This window comes from Carassius auratus, chromosome 11 (assembly GCF_003368295.1).
Source record: "Carassius auratus strain Wakin chromosome 11, ASM336829v1, whole genome shotgun sequence".
Classification (NCBI taxonomy): domain Eukaryota; kingdom Metazoa; phylum Chordata; class Actinopteri; order Cypriniformes; family Cyprinidae; genus Carassius; species Carassius auratus.
In genome coordinates, this window is record NC_039253.1 from 4,873,457 (window position 1) to 4,896,847 (window position 23,391).

General features: G+C 35.1%; 1 protein-coding gene across 1 annotated transcript in view; it reads left to right on the top strand.

The window, feature by feature from the left end:
* Positions 1-5,906: 5,906 nt before the first annotated feature.
* Positions 5,907-23,391, top strand: part of LOC113110822 (collagen alpha-1(VI) chain) — a 37,976-nt gene continuing 20,491 nt past the window's right edge. Inside the window, exons 1-24 of the mRNA XM_026275025.1 lie at positions 5,907-5,994; positions 7,082-7,211; positions 9,999-10,199; positions 10,295-10,454; positions 10,767-10,880; positions 11,747-11,767; positions 11,865-11,885; positions 11,974-12,018; positions 12,265-12,318; positions 13,988-14,032; positions 14,135-14,161; positions 14,304-14,330; positions 14,426-14,470; positions 15,429-15,482; positions 16,538-16,600; positions 16,800-16,862; positions 17,059-17,112; positions 17,221-17,256; positions 17,388-17,450; positions 18,470-18,532; positions 21,432-21,494; positions 21,589-21,651; positions 21,747-21,797; positions 22,169-22,204. Of these exons, the coding sequence (XP_026130810.1) occupies positions 5,907-5,994; positions 7,082-7,211; positions 9,999-10,199; positions 10,295-10,454; positions 10,767-10,880; positions 11,747-11,767; positions 11,865-11,885; positions 11,974-12,018; positions 12,265-12,318; positions 13,988-14,032; positions 14,135-14,161; positions 14,304-14,330; positions 14,426-14,470; positions 15,429-15,482; positions 16,538-16,600; positions 16,800-16,862; positions 17,059-17,112; positions 17,221-17,256; positions 17,388-17,450; positions 18,470-18,532; positions 21,432-21,494; positions 21,589-21,651; positions 21,747-21,797; positions 22,169-22,204 (1,587 nt within the window). The remainder of the gene's footprint in view (positions 5,995-7,081; positions 7,212-9,998; positions 10,200-10,294; positions 10,455-10,766; positions 10,881-11,746; positions 11,768-11,864; positions 11,886-11,973; positions 12,019-12,264; positions 12,319-13,987; positions 14,033-14,134; positions 14,162-14,303; positions 14,331-14,425; positions 14,471-15,428; positions 15,483-16,537; positions 16,601-16,799; positions 16,863-17,058; positions 17,113-17,220; positions 17,257-17,387; positions 17,451-18,469; positions 18,533-21,431; positions 21,495-21,588; positions 21,652-21,746; positions 21,798-22,168; positions 22,205-23,391) is intronic.

Here is a 23,391-nt window from a genome sequence, read left to right on the forward strand (position 1 = left end):
GTAATCAAGAGTGAAATATACGCTAACCAGGGGCGTAGATTACGCGGGGGACGTGTCCCCCACCCCCCACTCAGCATATTAGAATGATTTCTGAAGGATGTGACACTGAAGACTAATGCTGGAAAGACAGCTTTGATCACACGAATAAATTACATTTTAAAATATATTCAAATTATATTATATACAAGTTATTTTAAATATAAAAATATTTCACAATATTACTGTATTTGCTTTACTTTGGATCAAATGAATGCATGTTGGCAAGCAGAAGAGACTTCTTTAAAAAATAAATATCTTACAGTTCAAAAACTGTTGATTGGTAGGCTATATAGATTACAGAAATGTTATATATATATATATATATATATATAAAATTTCTGTCCCCCTCACTTCTGAAAAGATGGCTACGCCCCTGATGCTAACCGTTAATTTATACAGTAAATTTGCCAAATTTTAAATAGAAACTAGCGGCTAATCTTGTTGGGATCCCCAAAGGACCTCTTGATAAGATTTAGTGACTTGGTGGGTTTGATAATACAAAAATATTAAAAAAGTGTGTGATAGATAGATAGATAGATAGATAGATAGATAGATAGATAGATAGATAGATAGATAGATAGATCTGTATTTGTCCACTAGAGGGCAGAATTCAACAGTATATTATGGTTGTTCTGTAAATGGAAGGCTCATGTGAAAATGAAGAAAAAATATATTGTTTCATGGCGTACTTTCATCTTCTGTTGTAATCTTTGGTGAAATAAAACAGCCTTTGAAATCATGTAAAGTGCCTGACTGAGTATAATTAGTAAGCTACAGGATAAAGTGTTCTTTGAAGGATGTAAGTGACAGACAGCTCGGCCAGTATGAGCGTTTTTGGGCTGGAGCGGGTACATGCTTTCACTGGGCTGGACATCAACTCAGGAAATCTGTCTCCTTTGAGAGATTCAATAAGTCCCTTTAGTATCACAGTTGATTGTCTGCCTCCGACAAGCATTTCCTGCAGTTAACTCCAATCAAAAGCTGTCGACACAGAGCTGCACCACTTAGCAGGCAAACAAAAACATACAGACAAAGCCACATGCTAATAAAAATCTACTCATTGCCAATATAATTAATCAAGAACTAGGTTTCCCTGTCAAAATGTTTCTTGTGAAATGTAAAGGTTTCAGTGGAAGTCGATTCATGATGTTCTCGTTGTGCTATTATATGCTGAGGTCCATTGTTTTTGTAGCTATGGTTGGCAGTCTTTCTCTGGAGAAGTGATTCTGCACAAACCGTTTCTGTGGAAGTCTGATACAGTAGCCTCCATGCTGTTTTTATTGTCAATGCGGATTGAGATCTTTGGTCAACATCATCCCAGAGTTTGGGAGAGAGATAAGGGACTCCAGCAGCTTCCTCCATCTGGTTGGCAGACTGCACTTGATGATGAATGGGAGTGTCTCGGCGCTCGCAGCTGTTTGAATGCGGCTCAGGTCTGTGTTTAATTAGTTAAAGCTCTTCAGGAGAGAGGCCTTGATGTCTGCTCTGAACTGATCCTCTGAGAGGTCTTTAGATGTTGTTAAAATGCTGTTTTCTTCAGTCTTTTACTCTCATTCTCTCTTTCAGTCTCATTACACCATTAGGAGGTGATTTAACTAAGGGCAGCTTCAGCTTTTTCCATGACACACTTGTGAAAGCATCGCACCTTACCATGCTGAGTAAACACTTATAGACCGGCACTGAAAACAGCTGGTCTCCAAGATCACATTCACAAAAGTTTATTCAAAAAGTCTCTCTGTTATGACTGTAGCCTTTACTTTTGCTTTGTTTGCAGGTGTTTTTGTCATAATGTGTCTTCCAGACTTTACAGCGCTGTAATAATGTGCCTGCCTCGATCTGTCACATGATCACATGATTTGGAAAAAATGAGAAACGTTTCGCATGGTTTTGCTGAAACACAAAACAGGAGATGACACTAATGTGCATCTGTGCGGTCTGATATCAGTTTGTTTTCTCATTAACATGGCCACATTATCAACTGAATGAAACTATCCATATTCCTACAATATGTGTAGGTGATCTAACATCTGCAAAAACAGTGTGACAACATCTGTTCACCATCTTAAATCGTTAGAGGAAATGGGGCAGAGTTATCGTTGTGCAATATAAATAATAATCGTATCCACATAGATTACTTTGGATTATATTGCGTAACGTATCTCGTCCATCATTTGGTTTCATGCACATGCTGTAAAAGTTTACTTAATTCTAGAAAAACTGGCATCTGTATTCAAATGTGCTTGGAGCAATTCTCAAGAGCTTATGATTTCATCCCATGGAAATCCCACCGGCTTTCCTCTTTGGATCCAGATCTGGTAAGGAAGGCCAGGGTATTCATTTGGTGAAAAGTTGGTATTTTTCCCAATGACTGATTAGTTATTTACAAAGAAGGTCAAAACACATGTATTATTGTCTTTTGCAGATCAATGCTTGTCCTCTGTCTCTCCTTTGCTATAGCTGGAAAGATGAAGTCATATACATACAGTAAATAGCAACATAAAGTGCACTAAAAGTTAATTTTGACATTCATCCAACTTTTATGCTTATTTATATATATATATATTTTAAAATCACTGTTTCCACAAAAATATTAACCACATCTGTTTTCTACACTGATATATAAGAATGTTTCTTGAGCAGCAAATCAGCATATTAGAATGATTTCTGAAGGATCATGCGACTCCGAAGATGAGAAATGAATGCAAAAAAATCAGCTTTGCCATCACAGAAATAATTTACATTTTAAAATATCACAATATTGCTCATTTCCCTGCATTAATGAGCAAATAAATGCAGCCTTAGTTTTTTATCAATTTTTTTTTTTTAAATCCTACTGACCCCAAAGTGTTGAACAATACATAACCTGATAGCATTCAGAGTTTGGGGCATTTATGTTATGCTGTTTTGTGATTGTAATCTAAAAATTGAGGCTCCCAGACGACCAGAGGTCAAGCTTGACCCCTCCCTCACCCCCCATTTAACATGTCGAAATAACATTCATTTTAAAGGCCGTGAACTTTGACCTGTTAGTCTGTCTTAAACTTTGAGCTTTTTCTTGTCTGAATTCTTGTCGCATCTGCCTTGCAGTAGTTTTGCTTCAGCAAATAATATTTTTTGCTAATAATTTGCTAATTATATTTTGTCTGAGAGTATGCTTCCCTCTCGCACATAACAGCGCAGGATCCTGATGGCATTCACCTCGATGAAGGCCGAATGAACCAGCGCAGCTGTCAGATTCTTTGTAGATTTACAGTAAGCCTCCACCATTAAATCCTGATTATTACCAGATGGTTTTCCCCCCTTTTTCCTCCCAGTCTTAGGGTACAAAATGATTTTTTTTCTCTTTCTTTCTTTCATGGAAAAAAAAAAGCTAAGAGAATGAGATCAGTGGAAAAAGCTTGCTGAGCTCTGGCCAAAACACTGGACTCCTGTAAATATCCTGTAAAAATTTTCAAGGAGAAACAAATCCTTTCTTTTGGGGGAAAGACACACCCATTTCCCCTTTAGCTGCCACCAGGCAACTTTTTTGATCCAAAACATAAAGTAAACATCCCATTTCACACTTTCACCCTCCCGCTCAGAAGCATAATGATATTACCACATTTTTTTTTACACATACTGTACAGCAGTACACATTATACCACATAAACATTATCTATTACCATGGTACCACCACAGTACCACCATGACTAGGTTTCCCCAAGGACCACCCTGATCTCCCCTCTGTGATGTTCCAGCTCATGCAGTGTTCATTACAGACCAAGAGAGGGAAAAAATATTCCTCTGCTATTTTCCCTCCTCTGTTTTACGCAACACTGCTAGATGTACAATGAATGTAGTGTCTTCACTTTACCAACGTTACAGTCACCCTTTCCTAGTTTTAAAACATAGCTGCTCTTGCTTGGACTTTCTCAAAGCGGTTAGATGTTTTCCCATCCTCTCACATGCGCAAATGAACGATGATGTCATTCTTCACTCACAATGTTGTAATTATTATGTTTCAGAGTGTCATCTTGAGTTTACTGTAGTGCTAATGGGAGATATTAACCCAGACACAAAGCATCATTCATAAGCTCTAGATATTACCCATAGTGTTCCACTCCTGTCATCACTCGGAAAAAAATATATACACAAAAAGCTGTAGCTCTTCATTTATCTCAATTTATGACATTATTTGGTGTATTGATTTACATCAGCTTCATGTCATAAATCTCAAACTAGAAGCATTAAGCCTGTAAACACTATGGTGAGCCAATCATGGTCAACCGATTATGTTTTTTTAATTAAGTAATACATGTGTGATAGCCTTGTTTACTTCATTTACAGCCCTCAAGATGGCAGATCAAATTATAGGCGAGTTATTCTATGACTTCTTGTCGTTTCTAATTTAAAATTGTGATTTTAAGCCATTTTTTAAGTCTGTGAAAATTTGTATGTATACTACTTTGTATATTCATAATCATAATCAAGATCTCAGTGAGCCAAATTTGAGCAAAGCGTGTTCTCAGGTCTCTTCTAAAATAATTCAGACTTATTGTGACTGTTTAAAATCCGCACATTGGTGGCGCTGTTTCTCTTTCAAAAACAAGTGTTAAGAACTGAGTTGGTTACTTTTTCGAAGTGCATACGTCCCTCTTAATTCTTTCTTTCTCTCTGTCGTCTCATCAATTGGTCTAGAAGTTAACGAGATGCAGATGTGGAAAGACCTTTACCCTCCATCTCTGGAAGAGAAAAGACATGTCAGATGTCTCGTTTCTTCGTTATTCTCTCCCTCTCTCCCCCCCTCTCTCACACTCTTCACCTCTCAGCTCTTGACAACTGTGTATCTTTAAGTGCACTTTTCATCACAAAGACTTCATGCATAACCTCATGAGGATGACTCACTCTCTTCCACAGAAGAACATCGAAAAGATCATCATTCTGCTTCTACACATCCAAACCGTGCTTCATGTAGCTTGTACGTTCAAACACAACACTATGTTACCCATTTAGTCTCCAAGGTAACCTTTTTTCTTTATGCAAAAAATAAAATAAAATAAAAAATAAATCACCACATAGTTTCTGAAACAATTATTTGTGTAAGAGACCCTTTCATTTGAATTAAAATGATGGATAACAATATTACATAGTAATGTATAGCATATATAGACTATATAATGTGTAATATAATATTCTTTTTAAAAAGCAATGAGAGAAAGGTAGTATTTTGGGAATGTACGTTAATACGTGTATTCAAATATGAAGACATTAGTTAAAGGTTAATGATATTTCAAACTACTGGACTATTACAGTACGAAATTTTAAGCATGCATGCCTAGATAATGTTTGTTAAATGTATTAATGGAATTAGAAAGGCAATTTTGTATTTTAAAATTCATATATTGAAATTAAAATTGTAATACATATACATTGTTATGGGCCATTATTATGCATTGAATGCAATGCATATATTGGGGTATTTCCATACTATTCTTTTGTATAATGGTGGCGTCATTATGTAGCCAAACGTCCTCAAACACCAGAAATAGGGTGCATTAGGTGCGCTAAGCAGAATCATGTTCAAGTACGTATTGATTTTGAATATACCGCATATTTTGAAGTATTTTAGGGCCTAACATGAGTGTGCAGCAGTAGGATGAAGCCCTAAAGTAGTGAAGAGTGAACCGAACTCCTCCTCCTCCTCCCTTCTGCTCTAAGGCGTTTCATTCTGCTGCGCGCTCTGAGCGGACGCGCCACCGTGCTACTGTCCGCCACTTCATCTCATCCGAGCCTGTTTTTATATTTCTTCTGCAATCATATCACTCCTTCTGTGCTGTGTGTCACTTAACTTCAGTTTGCACGGTTAACGTGCAGTAACATCAGCATCTATGGCGCTTAATGGATATATATTGGCCGCTCTGTGCGCACTTTGGGGAGTGATCATCGCTCAGCGTGACCAAGTAATCTCATTCAAAGGTAATAATAACTATTTTCCCGTCTATGTTGCATTGATTGTTTTATTTGTAAAGGATAACTATGTTTTGCATGTTCGGCATTAATGCTGTGGTTGAGTGTAATGTCGGTTATAAGTTACATTAGACTGATATTAAATGCTGCTGCAAATAAAAGAGCTACACATTCTGCACTATATGGGGTTTCAATGCATTTAACGTTTGCATTTTTAATCATAGAAACTTTATTACAAGTTAAATAGAGGTGAATATAATTAAAATATGTGTTATTGTGTAGTAAGTGGAATCATAGAATTGTATAGGCTAGTTTAGGATGGTCGTATAGTAAAATATGGTATAGTGCGATAGTTTGAGTTACAATAGTATAGCAACTGACAGAATGAATCGAATTATTTTATCCAATGGAAAATGACATCTCTGTCCATCAGGAGATACCTATGATGACGTGATGCTGCATGTTTCAAAGTATATATGGAGAAGATTAGTATGTTTGATGCACCAACAATGAGCAAAATTATGCTTCACAGCAAATAAAATCAAAGTATTGAGTACATTTTTGAGATGCAACTTATGTTTTTAAAGAACCCTTTTGGCTCTTTGCAAGAAAGGCCTTGTTTTAGGCCACTTTTATAGATTCTTCCTATATAATCTGGGCTTAAATTGGTAAAAATAAAATAAAATCATTATTACATTTGTGTAAATCTGATCTGACTGTCCAAAAATAGATTTTGAGGTTCATTTGAATAGGTAAACTTTTTGTGACTTTTGGTCAGTTTATTTTATTATTTACATCTTCATACTTCTGTAATGCCTGTATACAGTACTGCAGACACTTTAATACTTTATTCAAATCATCTATAGTGTCACATGACTGCAGGGTTTAGGTCAGGTGATGCTAATTTCTCAGATTAATAATGAAGATAATCCATAATTATCAGGACTAGGAAGTGATAGATAAAAGTAAGTAAACACTGAAAGTTCATATTTATATAGCATTGTGAATGAATTTGCTACTGTTTACACAACTATTTCATGCTGTTTTGGACCCATTAAAATCATAATTTTGTGATTCTTCTTCTGTTTTCCCGTAGAGTGTCCTGTGGACTTGTTCTTTGTGTTGGACACGTCTGAAAGTGTGGCCCTCAGAGCCAAACCTCCAGAGTTTTACATCAACCAGATCAAGACCTTCACAAAGCTGTTCATTGATCAGCTAAATAACCTGTATGCTATCTTTAAATTTCATATTCTGACTGATGTATTGTAAATATTTTGACCAATTACTGTACATCATATCAAGAATATGCTTTGAAAGGTTAACAAAGGATATCTTACGAAATTCAAATTCATAATATGGAGCCTCCCTTTGGCAGCTGCCATATTGAGATCACATGACCAGGCCAAACGATATTTTAACTATATTTTGGAGTCTCTAACTCAAACTCTATAGTGCCACTACTTTTCTAAACTTTCACTTACAGTATGTTTATGGTAATAACTTTTGCACCCTAAGGCACAGAAGGGAAATTATTTTTTTCGTCTGAATCCTTGACTTCATGCTGATTGAACTCAAAAAATAAAAAAAATCTTAAGGTTTAGTTTTTTTTACGATAAAAATTTTTTCGAAAAAAAACAACTTTTTCGATTTTCACCAAAATTGTCACAGATAACACTGACAATAAGTTATGGAATTCAAGTTGATTCTTCAAACAATTCTCAAATATTGTGCGAACAAATTCAACGGAAAGCATGCAAAAAATGAATCTGAGGCTGTATCTCGCAACGGTTTGGTGTATTGAGATCAAACTTGGTGTGTGTTATAACAAGCGTGACCTGAGACTGCTGTAACTGTAGTGTTTCAGCTCTGTGCCCCTGGTGGTCAGGAGATATGAAAAATGCATATTTTTTCTCATAACTTCTAAATGGTGTGACCAGAAATCACAACTCTTTAGATTAGGTGCATCACACCGAGTCAAATTATACCCAAAACACCCAAATTTCCAATGTCAGCCTTTTGGTCTTCGGCCATTTTTAATTTTGTGGAAAATTGTTATATTTCATTACTGCAATGACGTATCTTTACAAAAATTGGTATGGGTCATCAGCATGATGCCCTGAAGGAGCCTGAGTAGCCAGTTTCGAGCCAGTGCCACCAAGATGTAAAATCAAATATTCACATGATAATGATTTTGGGTGTGGTCGAATTATTTTCAAATTATTATTTCAAATCGTTTTCACGGAAGTCACTTTTTAGACTCCTGCATCCTTGGCGAGTCCAGCGACACCAAACATGCCAGGTTTTGTCTTATGGTTTGTGCAAGTAGCATTTTAGCACTTGCATTTGCCAATATCTTAGAAAATGTTACTCCGAGCGACACAAAACCACCATAGGAAATATGAAAACATAGAGTGCCGGCAATACGCTAATGCCCAATTGCCAAATTTTTTATAGTAAGTGGCAAATAAATGAAAACAAAGTCAGCAAACAGTCATTTTTGTTCTGTTCATATAAAAATGAATATTACTCCAAAACAAATTTAGATATTTTCACCAAATTTGACACACATTAGCACACATAAATTTGACACACATTAGCACACATTGAGGACACATAAAACATCTGGTGGGATTGTGCCTCTTGGTGGCACTATAATTGTCAAAAACATGAAATTGTGATTGACTAGAATATATTATTATGATATAAAATGCTATATTTTACTGATGCATTACACCATTACAAAACTTTGTATGTACCATCGAGAGCATGACCTGAAAGTACTCAAAAAAGTTTTTAGACAGTGCCACCTTATGGTCAAAAGTTATAATGAAATTTAAAATAAATGGTAATATCATTTTGGGAATTCTGCCTATTTTAATGAGACTGGTATTAATAGATTCCTTGGGTCATGTTGAGAACAGTGATGCCAGTGTTACAATAGTCAGCCAAACTTCCTCTCTGCCAGTTTGAATTTCTTTAAAAACCTACTTTTTCATACTCCTCTTAAACCCTTGGTCCGATTTTCACCAAAAAATTAAATCATATCATCTATAGAGGATGCTGACAAATTTTTGTTGATATACCAAATGTTTCTTGTTTAGCGCATGAAAGAATTTGCTGGAAAGATTCCAAACTGCATCTCAGGCTGTTTATCTACAATTTCTTGACATATTAACACCAAACTTTGTATGTGGCATTGTCACGTCACACAGACCATGACACATTAATTTGGTTATAGCGCCACCTATTGGCCAAACATGATAAGCCAATAAATCATGTTACTAGAGATTGTATTTATTATTTTTTTAGTCTTTTGACTAAAATCAATCTGAAATGGCTTCAGTTACTAATTTCTGCAGTTGATCTGATTCTACATGCCATGCTTAGCTTCTCGTTTTGCCTCTGCTATGCTTGGCCCCATAATTGCTGCTTGCAGTTATTTTTAATATTACTATTCTTATTTTCAATTATTACTATTTTAGGTTTATTTATTCATTTATTATTCACTTTTTAGTTCTGTTTTAAATGTAAAAAAAAATTAAGTTAGCAATTTTAACACTTCAACTATTACATTAATTGCCAAGCCAACATTTGTAATTTTCTTTTTAGTTTTCGTTGTTATGTCTATATTGTATTTCAGCTTTATTCAGTAAGCAAAATGTTGTTAATATTGTAAGTTTTATTTTACTTATTTATAATCCTTTTGGTCAGTGTTGTTGTATTAGCCAGCAAACAAATGTTTTCTTAGTGCACCTTTAAAAATTAGTTTATTTTTACTTTATTGCTTTGCTTTGCTTTTTAACACTTGAGATTATGGAACACATACACACTATTACCTAAGTATTTTCCCTCATTACATTCCAAATTCGCTGCTTATTAATAGTTAGTAGTTACTAGTTGTTGAGGCCGAGTTAAGAGATCTAGAATAATGTCATGCAGAAGAAGGCATTAATATCTGTATAATAAACAGTCAAGTGTTACCAATCTGATCATATCTGTTGTCTTGTTGCCAGACCACAACCATGTGATCGCAGTGTGACGTGGAATTCTGGAGCACTACATTACAGTGACGACATTGAGCTGGTGATGGGACTAGTTGACCTGAAAACAAAGCGTCAAGACCTGAAGGCGGCAGTAGATAAAATCAAATACATTGGCAAAGGAACATACACCGACTGTGCCATCAAGGAGGGTATCTCCGAGCTGCTCCGAGCGTATGTGAAATTTGATATTACTTAAAACGCCTTTCAAAAAAAGAGAATTTTACAAATAGCCATGTGTGAAAACAGTCACATGCATCTGTCTGCAGGGGCTCCCATTATCATGAGAATAAGTACATAGTGGTGGTCACGGATGGTCACCCTGTGACCGGCTACAAGGAGCCATGTGGTGGGATCCAAGAGGCTGCCAATGAGGCACGACAACATGCTGTCAAAGTGTTCGCTGTGGCCATCTCACCTGACCAGGAGGTACCGTGCAGATGCTACTTCAAGTTTCTCATTTTCTGACGTGTTTAAGATTAGAGAAAACAATGGGTTTTTAGTTAGATACTGTGTGACTTTTCTTGATTTTCTTGAACACATAGCAAGTAAACAATATAAAAAACTCAGACAATCTTGTTCTATGTAAGTGGACCATAATAAGCAGCATTGTGGAGTAGACATGTCGGTGGTCAAAAGTCTGGCCACACAGGAAAACACTAGATGTGATACTGCACTGAGAAATGGATTGCAATTGTATTTGGACAAACAGTAATTTTCTCTGAACTGTCTTCTTCTCAGGACACCAGACTGTCAGTCATTGCCACAGATGCGAGTTACAGACAGAACTTCACCGCTGCAGATCCCTCCCGCTCCACACAGATGAGCACTATAAACACTATCATTAGCATGATCGTGAGTGTCGTAACACAAACTCATCACAACAATGATGTTTAGCCTGTTTTCCTGTGGATTTTTGGGTCAGACTGACCCAAACACATACAGAATTGATATGCCTGAAGATTAAGGATAAGGAACTTTGCTTGAAATTGCATAATTAAATGTCTATTTAAGAAAATATTATTTTGGCGTAAACATAAAGTGTGCTTTGAACTGTAACTGTACACTACTGTTCAAAGTTTGGGGACAGCAATTATTATTAGTTTATTTTTTCCTTGAAAGAATTAAATACTTTTATTCTGGATTTATTAAACTGATCAAAAGTGACAGTAAAGACGCTTATAATTTTACAAAAGATTTCTATTTCAAATTGAAGTTGTTGTTTTGAATGTAATTTTGATTGCTTTTTTCATCAAATAGTAAAAGTTTTTAGTGGCACAAGTGTTTTCAGTATTCATTATATTGAAAAAATAACTTTAAGCAGCAAATTAGCATATTAGAATCATTTCTGAAGGATCACGTAACACTGAAGACTAAATTAATGGCTAATAAATTACATATTCAATTATAAAACAATTATTTTAAATTGTAATAATCTTTCACAACATTACTGTTCTTACTGTATTTTTGTATATAAAGAAATATAGACTTGGTGAGCATAAAATACTTCTTTCAAAAATAAAAACTGTACCAACCCAAATTTTTTTAATGGTAGTGTATATTGATAAGCTGATACTAGTTTATTGGCTCAATGCAGCATTTATGTATTAATTCAGATTTCACTGAACACTTGAGGGAATTTCAGCCTTGAGCTCATGCCAATTGTGTGTGTAGATATTATCTGATGTTGTCCTTTCCCCCTTTTTCGCTTTTCATTCTAGACAAACGAAACAAAGGATGTGGTATGTGCCTTTTCCATAACTTTTGCACATTTTTATGCATCTTATTTACATTTTGTACATTAGGATATTAATGTTGTCTTCTCAATCTTTCCTTCAGTGCTGTTCTTTTGACTGCAACGTAAGTAACATTAGATTACTTAACCCATTCAAACAGGTCTTGTATGGATGTTTTGGGTTTCTAACTGTTTCATGCAATATTTTCAAAGGCTCCCGGAGGCCCTGTGGGACCCCCTGGTGATCCAGGACAAAGAGTGAGTATAAATATATATATTATATATAATATATAATATAATATATATATATATATATATATATATATATATATATATATATATATATATATATATATATATATATATATAGTTATATTAGGTCTTTATGTTGCCTCTTAGAAACCACCTGTTGATTCCTACTGTATGAAATGTTACATGTATTCATGTTTAATTCACTGTCTACATGCACAGAAAACTGTGCCCTAACCTTTTCTTTTCCTGCAGGGAGAGGATGGACGACCAGGCATGCCAGGAGAGAAAGGAGATGTTGGTCCTCCGGTGAGCGTCTGCTATCTGCTTTTATATACACTCCTGTTCAAAAGTGATAGTGGCTGTTTGTAGGATTACCGTACATCTGACATTTCTGACCTCCTCCATTCTGTTTCTGATCCAGAAAACAGTCAAGATCCTAATGCTAAACTTTGACATTTAAGCAAGATTAAAAATTTGAATCTGGCAGATGATAAGATGCCAAATTTTAATGGTGTCAAACGATTAATCGTGATTAATCGCATCCGAAAGAAAAGTTTTTGTTTACATAATATGTATGTGTGTACTGTGTATATTTTTTATGTATATATATAAATACACATATTTTATATACATATTCAATATACACAGAACACACAAATATATTATGTAAACAACAACTTTTTATTTTGGATGTGATTAATCGCGATTTTTTTCTGAATTAATTGAAGTGAGGTTTCAGAACTCGCGTCTAAAAGCCCATTTGCTCCATGGATGATAACTTTAAAGATAATACTAAAGGTAAGGTCTTAAAAATCATTCTATGATTCTATAAGAATAGGAATCTTCACACCATATCGATAACAATATCAGCACATAGAAACAATATAATTGGGATCACTTTCTCAAAAATTTGTAAAAATATTTTCAGCTGATGAATAAACATTGACAGCCAGTCAGAATGATATTTGGGGGTTTCTCCTCAACCACAACTTCTTATTATAAACATAATGATACCATGCGTTGGTGTCAACACTAAAATAGTTATCCTAATCGATATCTTTATAGTTCATTGTATTTCGCCGTATACTAAATGTGCACTCACATTAGCATTAGCAAATTAGCTCATTGTCCATTGTCGTTAGTTTAGAGATACAATAGTACTGTATGAAGCACCACTTTTGACCTGTTGCGAAATCTGAACGAGGAAATCTTTCACCCTCACACCAAATTCCTGATTGTGTAGATTTGAGAAATACCTCATTTAAATGAATGAAATTGGCCTGTGAAATTTTAGAACACCTCTTAAGAATGAAGTCAAAATATACAGCTCTCAGGTGAAAAGTCAATGGCATGTGCCTATTATTGTGCTGATTAATACTTTTCACATGGACATGAGATCATTGTGTCCAATAAATGTTCCATGTGTCCCTGAATTTCTTTGTTGATAATCCAATCAAAGCAAAACCCTCGACTGACCCCGAGGTCTTCCATCTTCTGCAGCTGTTTTTTTTTTTTTTTTTTTGAAGTTGCTGGTGAACTTTCTGTCTGCCACATGTGCAAAATTCTATAGTGTTTGTAAGGATGTTTTCAGAAATTTGGCCATTATAAGTGTCATAAAAGAAGTAAACATACCCATACAGTGGAAAACATCCAGCTATGCTGTTAAGCGGTGGATGGTGACTGTGCCAGCTATTCTGTTATTTCACAGCAAATGCTGATTGTGTAGACATAACAATAATTGCAGCGCACAGTTGACTCCTTAAAGCCCTGCAGTAATGTTTTTCTTTAAGATATTATCTTGATGACTTTAATTTTCCTTGTTTATCCTCACTTAAGGCATTCAGTGTGATCTTAAAGGGGGTTTATAGCGCAGCCATATTAACAAATGTCTTTGAATTAGTGATTTACATCACGACCACATCCCGCAAAACTCTTTTTTGCATTCTCTCTAATGTTTCTTTACTTCTCCTAATAGGGAAATGTTGGTGATCCTGGTCCTGTCGGATACCAAGGAATGAAGGTCTGTCTTCCGCTCTCTCTCATAAATGTTTACACTCTGTTTATATTACAGTTGATTTGTGCACTCTTGCTGAAATGATAATCTATACTCTTTTCCTTCCAGGGAGACCAAGGAATAAGAGGTCATAAGGTAAAAGAAACAGATTTGCCTTGCAGATTCGACGGACATTTTTATCAATAGCACATTCCAAGGGTCTGCAGGCGATTATTTTATCTCATAATTCATTTTGGAACTGGGGAACATCACAAATACACTTTTGTTTTATCTGCAGGGAGAGAGAGGACATAAAGGCTTCAAGGTAAGCTTGTTTATTAGCAGTCTCTTTATTGTTGAGTCTTATCCATTTTTCCCAGTTGTTTATCGTACTGAGTTGAATCTCAATCCTACTTTTAGGGAGACAAAGGTCAACATGGTCTTGATGGAGTTGATGGACGTAAGGTAAGTGCTTATGTCCTCTTCCTGTATTACACAAAAACAGCCTTTTAAAGGGGTAGTGCACCAAAAAAATTTAGATTCTGTAGTTATTTACCAAACCTGTATAATTTTTCTTCTTCTTTGTTGGAACAAAAAAGAAAAATATTTTGCATAATATTTGCTGATATTTTCCATATATTTAGAGTAAAATGGCTAATATGAACATTTTTTGAAGAGACAAGAAAAAAAATTAGATCACTTAAATCTGAAAATCTTCCTATAGTTTTCAAACTGTTCATAGTTTTCAAATCTCATTTGTTTTCATGTATATTTATTCACCAGATGTTATGTTAGTAGATCATGATTTACATGTTGGTCTGTTCTTTGTACAATAAAGTACAATAATTAATTCAATATTGAAGAATAATACGCCGCTGTTAGATTTGACATTATTTCTCTCTCATCTTCCTGTGCTGCTTTCTCTGGCATCCTGTGTCTGATTTCAGATTAACAGTATGTGAACTATAGAAACAAAAAACATTGCATGGTTATCTCTCTTGTCTATCTGACTCTTGTTCAATTTCGTCTTTGTGTTTTTCCTTGAGTCTGACTGTGCTTTGGGAAAAAAAGCCTGGTCTTGTGTCTCTGATCCTTGACTTCGTCTTCATCCTCGGTTCATTTTCTTCCTCAGTCAGTTCTCAACATGTACTCTAACTCTTTCCAAGGCATTTTCCTCTCAACAAATCACTGTTCCTTAATTTACTCCCCCATCTGCACGATACATCTGAACTCACAGTAAAAATTTATCATGGTGTGATTTACATGGTATCCATTGCATGCAATCTTGTTTAGTAATGTTTCTTTAGTATTTTATTTCTTTGCATGATGTCACCCTCAAGCTAATTAAATGCAGTTCAGGGTGTTTGAGTAACACCATGAAGAAAAGTGTTTACGTTTTGTGTGTTTGTATTATATTTCATAGGGTGAGGCGGGATTCCCTGGTTTTCCAGGCTGCAAAGGGTCACCGGGGCCTAATGTAAGTATAACTGTTAAAAAATATGTATATTATATTATATTATATTATATTATATTATATTATATTATATTATATTATATTATATTATATTATATTATATTATATTATATTGCTGAAATCACATTCTGAGTTTCTGAAAATTGTATTATTTTATTTAAGGTTAATATATAAAACAAAAGATAAAAGTCTTAATATTTATTGCATTTAAAATAATCTTGTTTACAGGGTATTTAGGTATTTCTATAAAATGACAGTTTTAATAAAGAAAAAAATATTTTTAGCAATGCAACATTTACAACATTCTTTCCTATATTTTTAGTTTCATTAAAATATATTAGTATCACATGAGTGGATGGCAGTATGCATAATGAGATGATATGCAGATGACGCATAATAAATCACATTGTAAACTCCATGTATGGTTATTCTGGAAAAGGAATTTCACTTGTGCCTGTATGTTTATAAATCTGCTAAGCGGGATTCATAAAGTGAACTTTGTGCAGGTTAGAGTGCAAAAAGATCTAACCAATTGTTTGCAAAATCTTCCTTTTGTGCATAAACCTACTTTTAGGATGACAGGTGACTGTTCACATGACTGTCTGCCAGCTGAGAGCATGTTTACATCAGATTACTGTGATCCAGGTGCATTTAAGCTTCTGTTGATCCAGATGCATTTGAGATGTAGAGATTAAGTTATAGATCCACATGTTTAGATCTCAGAATCTAATTGGCTGAGCTGGATCTCATTCTCCTGTAAAGCATCAACTCAGTAGGATTGTAGATGTTCTTTGAGCAAATTGTGCAGTGTGTCAGTCAGTTTCCCAAGCGTCTGTTTCCACTCAGCCTGCATTTGGAAGCCAGGACGTGGGATGTTTGCCTCTTGAGTAGCCTAACAATTACCAAATTTGACATCCGAGCTGCTTTCAGAACTCTGCACAGAGTTTTGTACTTTGTTTCCATTCTGTTGTAAAGAATATGCAATATGAAAAGCAGGAAATTTGGATCTATGTTGTTCTCCATTGTTCATAAATAAACTTTTGTATTTGATTTGTTAGGGCTTGCAAGGAGAACCAGGTCCTAAAGGAGACCCTGGCCAATATGGACCCAAAGGACAAAGAGTAAGGGATTTACAATTTCGATTATATTACAAATCATGATCAGAAAACAACAAGAGCACTCAGTCTCTTATGGTCACCAAGGCTGCATTTATTTGACCAAGAGATCAATGAGTCATATTACCCTTTTATAAGTCATTTCTCGAAGTAAATCATCTTTAAACTTAGAACCATATGTTTTGGGTTCTATTGTTGCTTTCAGGGAGATCCTGGCAAAGACGGTGAACCAGGAAGACCTGGAAACTATGGGTCCTCGGGGGCAAAGGTACGGAGGAAGATTTTGATCTTGTATTAAACACAGTTTTACATCATGACTTTTGACTGGTAAATGCCACATAGCCTTGGACATGTGTTAGTTATGATTCACTAATGCTGTTGTTTGGCTTTATGGGCTTTTACAGCATTATAATTAGTTTCAGTGGACATTGGCTCATCTGCAATCTCATTGTTTGTTGTTTCAGGGAGACAGGGGTCCGCGTGGAGCCAATGGCGATAAAGGCGAGCGAGGGGATGACGTACGTGTTTTCACAGACTTGGATTCTAAACATTCAGTGTAGTAATGTGTGACAGATCTGGTTTTAGTGTTATCTAAAAGTCTTTTCTATTTCCTGTTCTTTTTTTAGGGACTACCAGGACCAGATGGCCCAAGAGGAGAGAGAGTAAACGAGCATTTATATTTACTTCTGTCTTTGTGTGAATGGTTGTGTTTGCAAATGCGGGTCTTTTTACACGTGAGGGTCAGAATATGCAGGTGATCTGATGTTTTTCTGGGTTTTTTTTTTTCTGTCAGGGCACACCTGGTGAAAAAGGTGAACAAGGTTCCCGTGGTAACAGAGGGCCCAGAGGTGACCCTGTAAGTATATGTCACATTTAGAAAATATCCCACAATGCACCCCTTCCAAACACAATGGTAAAACTCTGCTAATAATTTTAAGTCAATTTGAAATGACTTGAAATTATATTCGCCAGCCAATAATGATAACAGTAATTTTGTGGATCTGAGCATCATATACAGTTGAACAGATGCATTTAAAAACTTAAAAGCATACAAATGCTCCTCCTTGACAGAAATATCTTACAAAAATGACATAATTTCGGGCTGCAGGGCTGAATGAATGCCCGAAACTCATTTTAAGCTGTACATTCCTTCAAAATGAGGACATAAAAAATCAAAATGATGAAATACTATGTTATAATTATGTTATTAAAAGTTTAAATTATGAGATACAAAGTCATAATTATGAAATTAAACTTTTTATGTCATAAAACCAACATTTTATCTTACAGTAGTTATGAGTTTTGTGTCAACATTTCTATTTTATTTTTATGACTATAAATTCCTCCATAATTATGACATTAAAGGACAAAAAAATATGAGAAACTATGGCATTATTTGAAATTATGACATAATAGATTTGAATAATGACATAAATTGTAATTATGATATAAAATTTGAAATTATGACATAATAGAGTATAACTATGACAAAAGTCAAAATTATGAGATAAAAAGGTTTTATAAATATTAACAGTATTTTTGTTTGGATTTCCAACTGATAGAGGCAAGGTTGTATTATTTTTCAGACTTTTTTTTTTTTTTTTTTTTATGTATTTATTGAAAACACAAATGAATTGCTCACAATAAAGTAAATTTCTGTTTGATTTCACATTGACTTAAAATATTGAGTGGTTCTAATTAAGAACATATATACACAGATGTACATAACGTCTGTTTCAAACAAATTCATTAGTTATTAATTGCTCATGTTCTGTTAGGTAAATTGTTTGACAGCTTGAGCCTTCTGTGTTTATGCAAGAAGAAAATCATATTGTGGAAGAATGATACAAGTGACATGTATGTGGACTCTGACAGGGTGAACCCGGGCCCCGGGGTGAACAAGGACGTGAGGGGTCAGCAGGGCCAAACGGAGAACCGGTGAGTGATTGACGAAAACCACCGCGAGTGGTATACACCAGATTTTGAGATCTTCAGCATTATCTTGCTTGAACTGAGACACTACAATTCAATTCTTTAGCATCTTTATACATTTATACACTTCCTTAAACATTAATCCAGAATTATAAGGTGCAGAGTATATAATGTATAAGCGCATGAACAAAGATGAAAGCTTATGACTTCAGGACACAGGCATCCTGAGAGGCCCTCTGAAATCTCTGAGATCATTAGAGCTCTGGGCTGTGTTAGGAGGTAACTTGAGGAACAAAGAAATATGACCAGTGCCTCTGCAATTTGTGATGGTATGGGCAGTGGGAGGGGAAAGAACAAAAGCTATATCACTTCCCGAGGTCAGATGGACTCCAGATGGACGACGTCAGACCGGCTGGGCGCGCTCAACACTGAGCAGCAGATACAGTTCAACATATGTATTTTAATAGATAAAACCATACAAATCTTCTTCCCTAACTGGAATATATTACCCTCTTTGTAGTAAAAGATGACGTCGTTTGAGTGTCCCAGACTAATTGAGGCTGTAAGTTCTTCCACCCAGCCCTAAACGCATAAAACGTAAATCATTTTAATTAGAAAAGCACTGGTGGTTGTTTTTTGCATCCTCTTATAAAAAAATAAATAAAAAAACGAAGACATGTAAATATCCATAGGTGGTCTTTGCTTGGCCAGTGTGGGAGACCAGCTGAGACGAGCAAACCAGCTTTGAGCTGGTTTAAGGCAGTTTTTTATTTTTTTTCACGTGTTTTTTGCACGTGTTTTTTTTTTTTCAATTGTGTTTATCTCAAGACAAAAATTCTTGCCCCAAACTAACATTTTGGCTAGTTTTGAGGCATTGAGTAACATTGATTAGAATGGTTCAACTTTAAGAAGGACATTATGAGTGATAACACATGCCAGAGCTGACTCCAGATTCCCTGATGAAACGAGCTAATCTGCTGAGATCTGGACCTGGGAGTCTTGAGGCTTACATCATTACCACCAGCTGCACCACAGGACTCCATGCATGCTAGTTCTGTCAGCGCTGGACTTCTCTCTACAGCTCTTGTAAACTGCCAGGCCAGATTTCTGTTGCCTCTCAGGACTTGAAATTTCCTGTGCAGTTTACATGAGTGTTTTCGAAGCAAATTCATGCCCAAATGGTTTCTCAATTTCATGATTTTCTCAAAAACAACAGCTGCTCTTTGGTTCTCACATAATTTTTGTTAGTTACTAGTGAGGAATGCCGTTATCCCCAAACTGCTCAGTTTTGTACTTGAAGTTACCAGTAATCACAAGTTTTACTTTTTGCTATGAGTAACGCTCGTTTTTTTATTAGTTTTGTCCTGGCAGAGATATTTTCCAGTGGAGTTGAGTGGGTGGGATGGGAAAGAACTGAATGTTCAAATACATGGAAATTTGGATGCGTTTCTGAACTCATGAGCCACTGCTTTCTCAAAGCCTGCTGTTTTTTTGTTTTTTTTTTGTACTGATTTAATTTGCCCATGTGTCAGATTCCCCTCTATGAAATGTAATGCTGCAGTAAATAAGAAATGTATATATATAACAAAATATTTTTTTACTGAGTCATTTTCGGAAATAATATTTTTAGTTGATGACTCAGATGTCAAAAAAAAAAAGCTAAATGTTATAACGTATGATACAATAACTGTATGATTCAAGTATATGGTCAAGTTGTCATGAATGGCTCTCTGTCTTCGGTCTCCACGCCCTTGACTCTGGTCTGACTTTTATTCTCCAAACAAAACAGTTACTACAGATTTTTTTATAAGATAATGTTGCATTAAATTAAATAATTAATTAATAATTAATATCACACACACACACAATTTTTTTTAGATCAGTAGCAAAGATTTTTTATGTTTTTTTTTTTTTTTTTAAATAAGTTTCTTGTGCTCATCAATGCTGCATTTATTTGATAAGAAAAAAGTACAGAAAAAAATATTTTTGGAAATATTATTGCAATTTCAAATGAAATGTTCTTTTTTAATGTACTTTAAAATATAATTCATTTCTGAGAAGCAAAGCTGAATTTTCAGCATCATTACTTCAGCATTACTTTCAGCATCCTTCAGAAATCATTCTTATATGCTGATTTATAATCAGCGTTGGAAACAGTTTAGCTGCTTAATATTTTTGGGACTTGTGATACTTTTTCAGAATACTTTGATAAAAAAGTGCAAAGAACAGTTTTTATAAAAAATTAAAAATTATACACTACTATTCAAAAGTTTGGGGTAAATTTTTAAAAACGTTTTTAAAAACGGTTGTCAAGACGTATATTAATAAAAAAGATTTTTAATAAATGCTGTTCTTTTTTTTCTTTCTTCTTATTCATCGAAGAATCAAAGAAAAAAATATTAAGCAACACAACAATTTCAACAATGATCTAAGAACAGCATATCAGAATTATTTCTGAAGGATCATGTGACACTGAAGACTGGAGTAGTGGCAAAATTCAGCGCTTTGTCGCAGAAATACATTTTATTTTAAAGAATATAAAAATAGGAAACCAATATTAACAACTGCCATAATAATTCACAATATTTCAATTTCTTCTGTATTTTTGGTAAAAAAAAAAAAGTATATATATATATATATATATATATATATATATATATATATATATATATAATACTATAGCCTTTATGAGCATAAGAGACTAAAAATTAAAAACATCAAAAATCTTTTAAACGGCAGTGTATACATTAAATTTTTTCTTATATCCTGACCAAGCAGGGAGATCATATTAAACCATCTAAGAAAGCTAATTTAGGTTGGCTAAAGAGTGTTTTTCAACCCAAACAGAGGGATACTAATATATTCGAATGTCTCCAGGAATATCATTTTTTCCCATTTCCAACAGGGTGCGCCAGGAAGGGTAGGGTCCCCAGGTTATCGTGGTGATGAAGGTACTACAGGGGCCGAGGTGGGTGATGTTAACTAGACTAGATAACCTTTCAACCTGACCTCCTGCATCTATGACCGACCTACATTTCCCATGTTGCATGTCTGTGCTTTAGGGAGCCAAAGGGCCCAGAGGAATCAAAGGGGCCCCTGGAGATAGAGGCCTGATGGGAGAGAGGGTGAGTTGATCCTGTTGACCTTTACAACTGGTTTTAACTAATCAAAGGCAGTTGTCCAGTGCTTCAGCAAAGTTTTTTTTCTTCAACCTTCTTAGGGTGAAGACGGACCTCCAGGAAATGGAACAGAGGGCTGTCATGGTTTCCAGGTAGGAGACCTCTCAGTTTACTGAACCCCTTGTCTTTAAAATCTGTGTGAACAGGAAGTTGCTGCCAACTTTATTTCAGTATGTTGAACGAAAGTTAAGCATATTCTTCCAAAGCCATGGCTCAAGCCTCAAACTGATGTCATTGGAGAAGGCATGCCATTCCAGAGCTGATGCAAATGATTAGATTTGATGAAAGATTACCGAGAGTAATTAATTAATTTGATTAATTTTGTATGGATACATTTTTCAAGTTAAGGCTAGCAATGTGTGCCAACAAAATAAATATTGTAAATGTTGAATTCATGAGGTCTTTGAAGTCATATCCAATGGAGTATCTGTATTGTTTATGTGCATGTTTTGTGTCATTTTAGGGTTATCCTGGGCCCAGGGGAGATCCAGGAGCACCTGTAAGTATCCCAAACCCTACAGATGATCTGTTTTTAACACAACCCAATAGTGTTGCAAAAGTAAAAATCCCATTCATTCCTTCCACTGAGAAACTGATTTAGATGGATAATGAATAACACATTTAATTTATGTAATGATAAATGCTCATTTCATTAAAAAAATATATATTTCCAGTAAAGCACCAAATTATTCTGCAGAGATCCATTAATCAGAGTTGCAGTTGGAGAAAAACCTCCCACACTCATAAATCACTGAGAATGATGTAATCTAAACTCCTTATGATATCAAACTGTTATATATTCGCATGTTTGAATATATTGCAAGAAACTTTAAATACATGATACTTTAAACTTATGAGTACACCCTCCTAAAATTAAAAAAAAAGTGTATAGAGTTAAGGTTTATTTTCGATCAACTGGTATATTGAACTAAAACTTTTGAAGACAAGTTAATTTCCTGACAATTAAAAGTGTTATATAGCCCACTGAATCATACTCAGATTTAAAGCTGGCAGCAGTGGCACCGCTTGGGAGAGAACTGCCAAGTGACTTAAAGAGGACAATGGTACAAGAGGAATACCAAATTATTGTTTTAAGTGTGAAAATATAGCAGACGTAGCACCGACATTCAAAAACAATGCACTTGTGACAAGGCTCCTGAAATAGTCAGGTCATCACTTTAAGTCTTAATTTATTGATGAGTGATTTTTTGCTAGAAAAAGAGTAGGAGAAATAAAATGCAATTGTCATAGAGCCAGCAAAAGCTATGAAAAGAGTGACGCTTTATCTCACAGAGTATGACGCAGCCTGCAGAAGTGTTTTGCATGCTTGTTGTCACCACTTGAATCACCTACTGTAGCAATGCACAATAAACTGATTTTACCTCTTCCAAGGCACATATTTACAAAATAGAGATTTCTGGGAATCCGTGAATTTCGGATTCAAAAGCATCCAACATGTTGTGGTGTTGCTAGAGGAGGAGTGCTTGGTACCCACAGTGACGTTCAGTAGTAAAGCTTTTATATAGGGATGAATGAGGGCTGAAGGCGTGAGTTTATTAACACTGGCATGAATTCATACACTACTGTGTGAAGTAAAAGAAAAACTTGAAATAAAAGATGCTAACCCCCCCCCCCCCATATTCCCTGCATTATAGGGCATTTTTCAGCACGACAATGAAGATATTC